Source organism: Ammospiza caudacuta, chromosome 16 (assembly GCF_027887145.1).
Source record: "Ammospiza caudacuta isolate bAmmCau1 chromosome 16, bAmmCau1.pri, whole genome shotgun sequence".
NCBI classification, from domain to species: domain Eukaryota; kingdom Metazoa; phylum Chordata; class Aves; order Passeriformes; family Passerellidae; genus Ammospiza; species Ammospiza caudacuta.
This window is the reverse complement of record NC_080608.1, coordinates 4660205-4673596: the sequence shown is the minus strand read 5'-3', so window position 1 is coordinate 4673596 and position 13392 is coordinate 4660205. Positions and strand designations below refer to the sequence as shown.

General features: G+C 47.7%; 1 protein-coding gene across 1 annotated transcript in view; it reads right to left on the bottom strand.

Moving 5' to 3' along the window:
* The window catches only part of SLIT3 (slit guidance ligand 3), a 487105-nt gene that overhangs the window by 3845 nt on the left and 469868 nt on the right, over positions 1–13392 (bottom strand). The window contains exons 33-35 of the mRNA XM_058815569.1: positions 7246–7400; positions 4778–5063; positions 2464–2672 (exon numbers count right to left, since the gene is read on the bottom strand). Coding sequence (XP_058671552.1) covers positions 2464–2672; positions 4778–5063; positions 7246–7400 — 650 coding nt within the window. The remainder of the gene's footprint in view (positions 1–2463; positions 2673–4777; positions 5064–7245; positions 7401–13392) is intronic.

Below are 13392 nucleotides of genomic sequence, written 5' to 3'. Positions count from 1 at the left end.
TTTAATTAAATGACCAATTGTGTCGTGACTGTCTGTAAGGACCACTTGTGCGCCACTTCCTGAATGATGTCTCCTTGGCACAGATTCTTTGCTGGGACAACAGGGGTGGGAAGGAGTCAGAAATGTGGTGACTTTTCTGGTTGTGGTAATGTGGTAACTTGTCTGGTCACAGGGAGCAACACACAGCTTTCCCTAGGTATAGTCCTGGAGAAGGCTGTGAGAACATCAGAGAGAACAATGATAATTCGTATCTTCACTTGCTGCACCTGTTGTTATGAACATGTAGAATGGGTTATGGAGATTTGTTTACCAAAGGGTGATTTGGTAAACAAATCTTTCTTAATTGGCCAATGGTGATGGTGTTTTAATTAAATGACCAATTGGGTCCACTTGTGTCGTGACTGTCTGTAAGGACCGCTTGTGCACCACTTCCCGGATGATGTTTCCTTGGCACAGGCTCTCTGCTGGGACAACGGGCGTGGGAAGGAGTCAGAAAGGTGCTGACTTGTGGCAGCAGTTCTCTGGTCACAGAGAGCAACGCACAGCTTTCCCCTGGTATTGTCTGGGGAAGGCTGTGAGAAGATCACAGAAGAATGAGAAACAATTCTTATCCTCACTTGCTGCACCTGATGTTGCGAACATGTGGAATGGGTTATGGAGATTTGTTTACCAAAATGTGGTTTCTTAATTGGCCAATGGTGATGGTGTTATAATTAAAGGACCAATTGGGTCCACCTGTGTCCTGACTGTCTGTAAGGGAGACAGGTTTCTCAATAAATATACTATAATAAAAAGATACATCAGTCTTCTGAGAATCATGGAGTCAATGCTAATTATTACCCAGCTGGGGACACCCAGCTATGACAGTAACTATTTTGCCAAATGTTATAGATACATATTATAATATTGGCTTTTTGCAAATATTGAAATGGATTTTATATGTGTAGTGTTAAAGTAACTTTGTTGTAAAGATATAGTTTTTATTTCTGTTGTTAATTAAGCTTAGTGAAATAGCTGATATAAGCGTGCTTGTGTTAAAATGCCTGCTTGGATGTGATAACACCCAATGAACACAGGATGAGGACACCTGTACAGATCTGCCAAGCATCAGCACCCACTGTCTGAAGACAGCGTGGGCCAGGGCCCAAAAAGGTGATAAGAATGGACTAAAACCACAACCAGGGAATCTGCATGTTCTAAAAAGGAGGATCCAAGGAGGAGCTATGCTAAACAATTCTTGGAACATGTAAACTAGTTTGGGGAAAAGTCTGCTATGCATAAGGGTCTATGAATATGCAACAGGCTGATGTAAGGGAAAAGGTGTTTAAGGGGTATCCCCGAGGTGCTCTTAGCTGAGTGCCAAGATGCACCTGGTTGTAACAACCTTAGCTCTGTGGTCCTTGTCTCCTTTTGTCCTTTATTAAACTTTTAAAATGTTCACAGGACAGTGAACGTGTTTTTCACAGCAGATATTCCCCACACATTGGTGAGTGGCCCTGGGTTCATGATGTGATTCAACACAAACAGATGGCATGAGAAGAACCTTAATCTTTTACTGCTTTGTACCTGCCACCAAAACAGAGCATGTCTACACAAATGTGTAATATCCTGTGCAAGGCCAGGGCCAAGCAGGCCTGCTGGCTTTGATCAGCAGCCTGGAAGTGTTTTAATGAGTGCTGAGTGTTGAGTCCTGCAACACTCCTGCAAAATAAGAATTAGTTTTACCATGTCTGCTTCTCTGGAGCACAGGTCAGCCTGCTCTGTGTGACACCAGTGGTCTGGGATACCTGAGTGTGTCTGTGCTGTTCTGCAGTCCCTGTGCAGCAGCCAGATACATTTTGGTGATGGGCACGTGTAAAATTTGGAAAGTCTGTGGTTCATGCACAGGAAAGGGACAATGGAAATAAAAATAATATAGTCCAGCTCCTTCCTTCTGGACAAGAACAAAAAAAGGCAGAAAGGATGCAGTTAAAACTCAGTGAGTTTCCAGGGAGTCTTTTCAGGTCAGGCAGAAGAGTTGGGCCTCTGCCCTCATAGGAAAGCCCATCATGATCTGTGGGATTCCCCTGGAAACCTGCCCAAGCTGAAGGAGGAGAATCTTTGATGCCACTTCAGGTGAGTGGTTCCTCCTTGTAAATAAAAGCAGTGCAAATAACTGATCCCTGCTTGCTGAGGGGAAACATCACAACAAGCTCTTTAAACATCCCACCCAAATCCTGGGAGCTGCAAACCTTGATGATTCAGGAGATAAAGAATAAAACTCTTCACTCCATGTCCCCATTTCTCTATGTGATAGCAGCTACCTACTGTTATGTGATTCTGTTCTTGTACTGCACTGTAAAGGCTGCCTTAGCTTTATCTTCTATTTGCCATTCCTCCCTAAGTCAGGGGAGGGACTGGGAAGAGAGGAGTAAGGCAGGTGTAAATGAGGTGTAAAGCAGGACTGCAGCAGCACAAGCCTACCTCTGTCACAGAGCTCTCCGCTGTAGCCAGGGTCACATTCGCAGTAGGGCTCCCCGTGCTCCGAGACCTTGCACTGCCCGTGGCTGCATTTCAAAGTCCTGCAGGGGCTTGAGGAATTGCTCTTCTTGTCACAGTAGGGGCCCGTGTAGCCCTCCATGCACTTACAGGTGTAAGCAGCACCGGCAGCCGTGCACTTGCCATGCAGGCACCTGGAGAAACAGCAGCATTTAGAGCTGGTCTTTGCTGGATGTGAAAGTTCCTTTTCCCAGAAATGTTTGGTTTTGGCATTTCTGCCCATTTAATTCCAGGATACTAATCCAAAAACAGCAGCTCAGTGTCAAACACTCTGGAGAAAACCTGTTGGGTTTTCAGTGAATACTGGATAACGTTCAGAGAATACATTTAGAATTTGTGAACCTAAGTAGAAAACATTCGGCTCTTGGTGAGCACAGACCAAGGCTTGGCACCCACAGGAGACAGCTCACATTTACAGCAGCAGCACGTGCAACTAAGTGCCAACAATCAAACTGCATGCCCAGGCTTCCTGAGCAGAGCTGCTGTACAAATAATATCAGGTGATGAAAACCAGTGTGATAAATGAAGGTGCTGGTGGCAAAGCTATGCACAGACTTATCAGCAGGCAGCTGTACTTGAGGGTTCCCTGGCTCCTGGGGTTTGCAGCGAGCTTTGGCATTTCCAAGGAACACCACAGGGTGGGGTGGTGATCCTGAGCGAGTTCTCTGACACTAAACCCACTTCTGGCACAGGGGCAGACTTGGTGTGGGCTCAGAACAGCAAGGAAAGCAACTCTCTCCAGCCAAGGAAAAACTTTGGCATAACCTAACTTGACATAAGCCCGTTTCTCTCTTATTTCTATTTTCTTTCTAGTACTTCAAAATTAGTACTTGTTTATCTTGAATTTTTGTACATTTAATTTTTAAGCTTTGAACTAAAAAAGAAAGATTACAAGAGCAGTTTCAGTGAGCTCCAGACGTGCAACTGTAATATACTGTAATGAAGGGGGTCACAGTCTGTATAGAGCAGTATTTTCTGCCCCACGAACCAGAGGTTACCTGATGGTTACAGGTGCATTTCCTCAGTGAGATTAACCTGTGAGTGTTGGAGCAGACCTGCCAGCAGGGCTCCACACTCCCCTGGAAACACCTGGCAGGGCTTTAGGGAGCCAGCTCCAAAAGGCTGAACTGATTTAGGAAAGGTGGGACAGTGTGTGAACATAAAAATACACACAGCTACTTCCCTTAGCGAGGAACTATGCTCATGATTGCCTCATCCTCCCTGGACTATGAGAGAAACAATCCCTCATCATGTAAACATCTGGAACTCCCTTATTTTTCTCTGCCCAACCACAACAGCTTTGTGTTGACACTGGAAATTCAAGGAAACATTTGGGTCTTCATACCTTTGGTTTGTAAACTGTCAGGTGCTTTTCAACACCTCCAGACTTCAGTACTTTGCAGAATTAGAACCAGAAGCAAGTTGAAAATGGTACCTTTGCCAGGTTAAATCTCTGAGAATGATTATTCACTGCATCAATTTACCTGTCAAAAGTACGAGCTCGTGAAAAGCGCCTTCCAAGACAGCAACTGAAGGAACTTCTAAAACAAAAGTACTTCCATCTGCTTATGAAACAACACTGAAATATGCAGCCTGCTGCTCTGCACGAGACTGTTTCCTGTGTATTTGCCATAAGAAAGCTATTCATCCTGTGTTTCTGATGGAGATGTGGTTATTGAGCCTTTGAACTGTAAATACTTTACACTCATGCTCCCGTCACATGCAACACCACGCTATCCTTTAAACTTGCACTTTAAAGGGCTATTTCAAAGTGTAATATTTAAGTCAGCTATTTGGGAAATTTAAAACTGCTCACACTGGAGTGCATAATGGTCTTCAGGGAGTAAGTTTGAAGACTGGGCTCAGTGCTGCAGGGAGAAAACCCCTGAAATGTGTACTTCTCCCTCACAGGCTGCTCTGGATCCGTGCAGGCTCTCACCTCCTGGGGTTAAGCCATGCCCATTAACAGGAGGTTCTGTATTTTAATGTGTAGAGTCACAGCTGAAGGTATGACCTGCAGCATTAACACCTGAGCTCCTGCAGGACCAGAGCTCCTTTGGTGAGTCAGCAACGTCTGAACAAGAAGTGGAAATTGAGAGCTGCCCCAGACACAGACTCACAACTGTCAATAACCTCCAGCACCTCCAAAACCAGTCAGATGTGGTTTTGCAAGATGAAATGTGAAATATGCACGAGCTGTAAAGCTTTTGCTCTCCAGTCAGTGTTGGTTTGAGCTTACTTGTGGTTAAGACACGGATCTCCAATCTCCTGGTCACACAGAGGGCCCGTCCAGCCCGGGTGGCATTCACAAATCACACTCGTTTTCTCCAGGGACCGGCAGATGCCGTGCTTGCAGATGTTACAGGATTTGCAGCCAGGAAGGACTCCCAGGGACTGCTGGGGTAAATCCTTGAAATCCTGCAGTTCATTGTTGATCCTGACGTCGTGAATGCAGCCATGAAAACCATTCGGAGTTTTGTCTGCACCCTGGCGCAGGGAGGATAATCCAGTAGAGGTTGGGATCCCTTCAGAAAAAAGGAAAGGGGGAAGGTTAAATTACACTCACAATTATAAATTATAATTGGTATAATTTATATAATTATAAATTATATAAGTTATAATTGCTAAAGCTTCTTTTGTCACAGCCCCTTAAAATCTTTGAATAACTAATTTGCATAGGAACTTTGTAAAGTAGCACAATCTCACTGTCCTCATTCTGGAAATGGAAAGGAAAAAAAAACTCACTTGCCCAATCTTCTGTAAGAAGTACATGACCAAAAAAAAAAAAAAAGAAAAAGGAAAAACTATTTTCTTTTTGCCTGGTGGCTATGTGTGTTCCTATCCTTAGGTAATGTTCCTTCTCTACAGTTTAATAGCAATTATTCTTCTGAAAGGTTTGAGAATGCCTTCATTTGTCAGCAGGTAGCATCCACCTCTGGGATGCAACAAGACAGTTTGGCTTTACTGGGTCACAGTGTTAATAGAGGGAGTGCTAAGAGTGCATCCCATGGAAATTAGTGCAGAAAAGCTCTAAAGACAGGCAAGAACACTCAAAGGCCAGGCCAAGGCTTTGTGGCCAGTCCCTCCCATCTTGTTCAAGTGCTTGGAAGAGTTCACACAGTTGGATGGCTAGCAGGTTCTTTGGGATGTTGTTTTGTGCCCTCCCCACTGATGCCAGCTTGGATGTACAGCTGCATTAGCACAGGCAGGACCTTCCATTTTCAGCCATGTGAGGCCTCTGAACTCAGTCTATGGGTAATGTCCTAAAACAAATCCAGCACCTGTTTCACTGTGTGTTAGGAGGAAAGTTTCTAGAACAGGTGATGTGGGTGTGAGATGGACAAAAATGTGGGCATCTGAAGGTTCAGGTTTGTGTTAAGCTTACTGTAGGTCAGGACCAATTATTCTGGGGTAATTTAGGCAACTACTTGAGCTACACCACCTGCAGAGGAAGGGCAGCTGCCTCCATGCACACAAAGAGGTGGCACATGAAGAACAGGGAGGGTTTAGAAAGAAGCAAGAAGATTTTTAATAGGCAAAAGTCTTTACTGAGGCCATGGATCCTGGTATCCAACAATCCTTCATTCCACATCTCAGGTTTTTCCCGAGAATTTTTTAGGTACCTTTGGAGAATTAGTATTGATCCATAATGCTCATCCATTAACAAAACTTTTCCATGGGATTAGTTCCCAAGTTCCCTGTGTATAAACTGCTGCAGGATTGGTATCTTTTGTGCTGTGCTAAAGGGAGAAATTGAGATGGCCTCTGCACCAGCAGATTATCTTTGATGCACAATGCTCTTTAATAGCCTGTGACATTCTTAATAGGAGCCAATTATAAAAGTTCAGCTCTGTACAAAGCAAGATCAGCCAGTTTTCTGTTTTACAAGGGCAATATTCAGGGCTCTTTTAGAAAAGTGTTATTAAAGAAAATTATTTAGAAAAGCCTTGACCAGCACCAACTGAATTCGGTAAGAGTTTCTACTATTGGCTTCAATTATCTCATTAGAAAAGGCTCAAAGACTTCCTATTACCATTCTGCTGACTTTTGTATTTGAAATAGGCTGACTAAAAATTCAAGAACTCCGTGTCACTGAGAGAGAGATTTCAACATTCAGTCCAGAATAGGACCAGGGGGGTTCTGGCAAAAACAATCCATTGGGCAGAGACCAGCCTTTGTTCTGTCTCTTGTAACCAGACACCTAATCAGTGGTATAGTCATTATTCTGGGCATTGTTCCCCATCCCATTTGGCCTCTTCCCTCCAGACTCAGTACTTAATGGGAAAAAAATTTTTAACTGAGGTTTGGGCAATTCTAATATCTGTCTAAAACTATGCCTTCAGTTTCCAGTGAGAAGACTATTAACCAAGGTGTTCTTAGCTTGTGTGTTAATATGTTTTTGAATCACACACCTTTTTCCCCACCATTTTTAGACCTCTATAAAACTTCCAGCAGAAATAATGCTCAGTTATGGTATATTTAAACCTGCTGACTATTGATTTGCTTTTTTGCCATGACAATTTGTGATGCTCCCACTGATACTTCCACTTCAGCCACCACAGCTTGGTGCCAGCCAGTTCTGGGAGTGCTGAAATGCCAAGCAGGCTGTTCCTGTGGTGGCTGTGTGAGAGCCCTCCCCACAGGAGGGAAGATAATTTGCTTCTGAGAAAACAGGTTAAAACTTCAATTCTAGAGCAATCACAGTACCTCCAATGTAGAGAGGTGTGTTGAGGCTGACAGAAGATTGCTTCTGGAGCTTTCCCAGGCTCTTGGGAGCCCCCTTGTCCACCACCAGGTTCAGAGTTTGGTTCAGCATCACGAGTTCCACACTGTGAAACTGCCCATCATTTATTGTTTCCACACTAAAAAGTAAGAGAAAAAGAAAATAATTAGAAGATGAACAAGGAGCAGCCCCTGTGACATCCTGTGTCCCCGTGGTACACCTTGCCCAGCACAGCCCTGGGCTGCTCTGGAGTTTGCAGCCAGGGTGTTCTCAGCCTTTTCTCCAGCAGGGAGGCACAGACTGACCCTCAGCTGATCCTGGGCAGGCAGCACTGACACATGTGCAATGCTTCAAGGCCAGCTAATCAGGACAGCAGCCACTCCAGTTGCTTTTTCCAGGGCAGAAAAGCAAGAGCATAGCTACACTGGCTTTGGGGACAAAACTACAAAAAAATCCCATTCTGAGCTCTCAGGCACAGCTGGCTGCCCTCTGTCACACTGCTTGGTGCTCATGCTGCAGGGTGGATCACTGAAATAATTTCTTCTCCTATGGGTAGTTTAAACTCAAATTACCTCACAGGGGTCAGGAGAGATTGCAGTTTGGGGTGAGACAGCAGAGACCTCTGAAACCAGCACCTCCTCACAGCAGAAGTGTCTTGGACTATGTGCTAAGGAATAAGGACAGACTGAGGTTCTCAAAGCCAGAGAAGGAATTCAGGAGGTTTTGGCTTGTAAATGACCAGAGTGCTTTGTTCAATATCAGACAATCCCACCTGAACACAAGGAAAAATGACAAATTGCTACTCCTTTAGGGAAACATTAAGGTGTAGATTGAAGGTTGAGGATAAAACAATAGGAATTGTCGGGTGATGGGGCAGGGAGCAGGCAGCCATGTGAGCAGACAAGATGGTAAAGTAGTGTGCATTCATTGCTTTGTTTTTAGCACTGATTTTTCAGATGCATGAAGCCTGCAGCAACCTCCTAGTCTGCACATCAAACAATCTTCACCTTCATCTTCTGTTCGCTCCCTCAGCCATTAAGAAGTGCAGTGATATCATTCCATTTGCATCACGCTATCATATTTTTATTTTCAGGGCAGCTTCAGCTCTCAAACCCTAATGCTGCATGGTGAAATTCCCTAAAACAACCTGAGGGTTTAATGCTCTCCTACAAGCAGGGAGGGGCAAGGGTTGATTACCTGCTCTTGAGCAAAGAGTTTCAAAGCAGGGTGGGAGTTAGATCTGATGGGGTTTTCCCACTGCTGTGGGTGTGATTACAAGGCACAGTATCTCATGTGCACTCAGATGCACATAGGAACACAGAAATAATGTGATAGCAGTAGTGGTTGTTCTGGAATCAGCCTGTGGGCTCTGTGAATTGCCCACATGCACTGATGCCCTTTCCCAGATTCCTCCCTTCAGCCTGGAGCTGCTGTTCTGTGTGGGTAATGACAGAACACACCAGCTTTGGGCATCCTGAGACACTGCTTGGACAGCAGCCTGGGTTTGGGATTGCTGCACACGTGGTGCACACCATAGCACAGTGTCAAAGTTTGGGTTTCTGCTCATTCCAAAGGCCCATAAGCTCAGCATCCTCTCACAGGAGGTTAAAAATTCACAGGCCAGATTCCTTTCAGGGGATTTGTAAACTGGCGAGGTCACTGTCTCTGAGCTATTTACCCACACTTTCTGCACAGGCAGTGGAGAGGAAGAGACACTCTCATCTCTGAGGGTGAATCACCTTTGAGATGTGACCAGCTCTCAGATGACATGCTGCCCATCCTTAGTGCCCAGCCCTGCAGAACTGATGTGTAAGGCTATTGCAGCAAGGAAATGGGGCCTCGACTCCACAAGCAAATCACATGCCTTGGAGATTACTGGAATTCAGCTGTTGCTGGAAGAAGTTTCATTTTTATAGTGTTTTATGGTAGACCTGACACAACCAATTGTACTTGAGCAATGTCAGGCAGCCAGTCAGCACTGCAGGCATTTCTGGGAATGTGCTGGTGGAGAAGAGCACACTGGTGCTCACGTGCCTCTGCAGAGCTGCTCTGCTCTCCCCACAGGTTTTTGGGATGAATCACTAACACACAGATCTTCAAAAGTTCATGTAAGGTTACATGGGTCATAAGGTAACAGAGAGCAGCGAATGAACACCTTTACAGTGTGGCTTTACATAAATAAGCAAGATAGTTCTGCCACAGAAAGGCTCCCAGGAAAGCTCTGCTGGCTCAATCACTCATTCCTGACCTGCTTTATATAAATAAGAGAGATCTGCCACAGCTCCTAGGAAAGCTCAGCTGGCTCAATCACTCATTCCTGACCTGCAGGGAAGCCCTGGGCTGTGGCTGCTGCCCCTGTGCAAGATGGTGACAGAGCCCTGGGGACAACTCAAGAACCTGAAGCTGATGGTACAGTTCAAAGCGTTTTAAAGAAAAAACATAAAGGCTTGACAGTGAACAGAAATGCAGGTCCAGCAGACACTGTGGGTCAGAGCTGTTACAGCAGGGCCCTGGCAGGGGCAGGGGGCTGTGTGGTGCAGGAGGAGAGGCAGAGGATGTCTGTGGCCCTGGGAAGGGTGGGCCTGTCCCCACTGCACCCCAGGGCACTGCAGCAACCCAAGTGAGTTTGGAAACAGCTGCACTGAACTTTGTGTTTGGATACTCAGGAATTCTGCTAAGTGTCTGCTGCGTTACAAGGAGCAGCTGTGCTACAGCAAGGCCGACTGGGTGATCCCTCGGTGCTCCCTGCTTATCTCATTGCTCTCTGCAGTGCCTGATTCCCAGGGAGAAGCACTTGGACTTCAGCTGGAAGGTGTGAGATAAATGGAAATGCACATGGGTAATTGTTGGTCTGTGCAGAAGTGCCAGTGAAAGGGAGAAGAGGAGCCACGGGCTGTGAGAGCTGAGCACTGTGGAGGTGGGAGGGATGGCTGCAGGATAGGGAGACCTTCCCCAGCAGGATCAATAGCTGAAGCTAGCACACAAACCCCATGGTTATCTGCAGAAGGCCAAGCTATGGCCATTTGTCAGAGGACAACATTATCACATCTGGCAGGACTGGCTCTTCCCAGAGCCAGGATTTCACAGGCATTCATCACCTACTCTCCACAGGGTGTGCTTTGTCCAGATTATGCCTTGACTAGCAGGCCAACAAAAATCTGTGAGTCCCGGGCATGGAAGCAGCCATCCCACATGGTGCTCATGCCTTTCAGCATACCCAGTGCTGGTATTTTAGTTGGAAAGGGAGCGAGAGGTCCCAGTCGGCAGGAATATATGGATGAGCATTACTGCATTCTGATTTTTTCACTTTTTAACCCAGAATTAAAATAATCTTTGCCTGAACTTTGAGAAACAAAGTAACTCACAGCCATCACCCAACACTGCAGTTTTGTAAAGCAGATAAAGTTCGAACAGACAAAGCACTCATTTGCTGTTTGAGAAGACACAGAGATATGATGGAGAGACTGAACGTGGACAGGCAGGATGACAGGAAATCCCCCGGCAGCAGATACTCGTGCGAGAGAGAGCACGCACTCACTGCCGCTGCTGACGGAAAGGCATTCAGACGCCTTGGGCTTCTGAGATGGAGACAACCGCGGGGGAGAGACCCGTGGTGAGAGAAAAGCTGCACGAACTCTGCTCAGCCGGGCCTTTAGGAGCCCCGGCAATCGTCGGAGACAGCTGGAGACAGTGGCTTGGCCGGGGATGAAGGGCGGCGGCCGCAGCGCCGAGCAGCGCTCGCTCCGCTCCCCGCCAGCCCCCCGCTCCCGTTAAAGGGTCCCGTTAAATCCCCAGTGAATTCCCCGTTCCCTGAAACAGGGCATCAGGTGCTCCCACAGGGCTCTTCCTTCTGGAGCCGCCCGCGGATGGAGGTGCCCGCCTCCAGTCGGGATTGATGGGGTTCCTCTGGCAAACACCGCCCCGAGCGCGGCGGGGGCAGGCCGGGAATGCGGGGTGTGGGAAAGCGGGATGGGAGCGGGGAATGCGGGATACGGGCAGGGAAAGCGGGATGGGAGCGGGGAATGCGGGATACAGACTGGGAGTGAGGGGTGAGAGCGGGGAATGCGGGCCGTGAATGCGGAGTGATAGGAGGGAAAACGGGATGAGAGTCGGGAATGTGGGATACGGGCCGAGAATGCGGGATATTGGCCGGGAATAGGACGAGAACCGGGAATGCGGGATGAGAGTCAGGAATGCGGGATACTGGCCGGGAATTCAGGGTGAGAGCCGAAATGCGGGATACTGGCTGGGAATGCAGGGTGAGAGGCGGGAATGTGGGACGAGAGCCGGGAAATCAGAAAGAGAGCCGGGAATGCGGGATACTGGCAGTCGGGAATGCGGGATACTGGCTGGGAATTCAGAGTGAGAACCGGAATGTGGGACCAGAGCCTGGAATACGGGCTCGGAGCGCGGTGCAGCGGCGCTGACGGGCAGCAGAGGGCGCCGTGGCACCGCGAGCCGAGCGGGGACAGCGCCGGCCCCGCTCCCACTCCCGGGCCTGATCCCACTCCCGGGCCTGATCCCACTCCCGGGCCTGATCCCACTCCCGGGCCTGATCCCTGCTCCTGCTCCGTGCTCCTGGATCCCCCGCTGTCGGCCTCGCTCCCTGCTCCCGGGCCTGATCCCGCTCCCGGGCCTGATCCCTGCTCCTGCTCCGTGCTCCTGGATCCCCCGCTGTCGGCCTCGCTCCCTGCTCCCGGGCCTGATCCCGCTCCCGTCCCCTGCTCCCTGATCCCGCTCTCGGCCTCGCTCCCTGCTCCCGGGCCTGATCCCGCTGCCCCGCGTCCCGGTGAAACCGAATCAAGCAGAGCGAGCCCAACGAGGGACACCCGAAAGGGGCGGCAGGGAGAGCCCCAGGGCCTTTCCCCAGGTGCTGACAAACCGTGTGCCGCTCCTGACATCTTTCCAAGCCCTCAATGCAGTCAGGGAATTTTAGCTGAGTTCCAGCCACAGCACTTTGTGCCACTGCCATTGGATATTGTATAGTTTGGATATTGTATAGCTTTGTGCAAATTCTTGTTGAAAAAAACGGAGGAATTATGATTAAAGAGTAAACACTTAAAGTGTAAGCAAGGATTTCCAGGAATTTAATAATAAACTTTCTGAAAGGTAAGCAGCAGAAGGAATCAAAAGCTTCCCATGACACAAAGTGATTCCTCAGGATGCACTGCTGCTGGGGGCTGTGGTTGGCACCTGGTCAGGCATTCCCTCACTGTGCTCAGTCTGTACAGCATCCCTCCACTCTCTCTTCTCCATCACACTCCTCTCTTCACAGCCCACCTTACATGCCTTGCACAGTCCAGCACATTGCTCTCACTGAGGTTAGCCTCAGAGCTGGACATGGCATCTGGTCAAATTTGGCCAAAAAAAGAGGAAAATGCTGGGATGTGAGGAGACCTCAGCTTCCAAAGCTCTGGGTCCAGCACCTTCTGTTCCCTTGGAGCTGCCCTAACAGGGAAGGGAGGCCACTAGAGAGGGTTCTATGGGAGAGAAATTAAAATTTCCTGTGAGAGGGAGCTGGCCTCTTTAGCCAGAGCAGCTCCAGCAAGGTGAGCCAGTGGAGCCGTGCACAGGGCACTGCATACAGTGCACATGGCAGCTCAGGCTCCAAGACACAAAGAACGGAAGGGAAAGGGATGTGTATTAAACATAACACCTCAGGGAATATAGGAAAGAACTGATTTCCACTCTCGTTTTCCAGCTATTTCTCTTCTCCCTCATATATTTTCTTTCCCCTGTACTCCAGCCCCAAGCACACACAGATGTTTCAAGCACTGACTCCCCTTGCTCTAACACCCATGAGAGATTTAGAGCTGAGCCACTATAAATATGCCAGTGAACAGAAATGCATTAAAGGATTAAAGCATTCAGCTGGAACCTGTAAAATTTGGGCTTTGGGGTCAGATTTTTTTCACTGTCTAGTAATACACCTTTGTTGTAGACAGCAGAGAACAGCAGGGCAGAGGAGTCAAAACCTAAAATAGCTTTAAGTATCACAGCAAACCATGTCACTGAGGAGATATATAACCATCAATTATGCAAATGAGAACATTAATTCATTAGCTACAGTCTCCAGATTTTCCTGACCTCTGTCTTAATGGGGACATGCCTCATTTGACACACAAAACAAA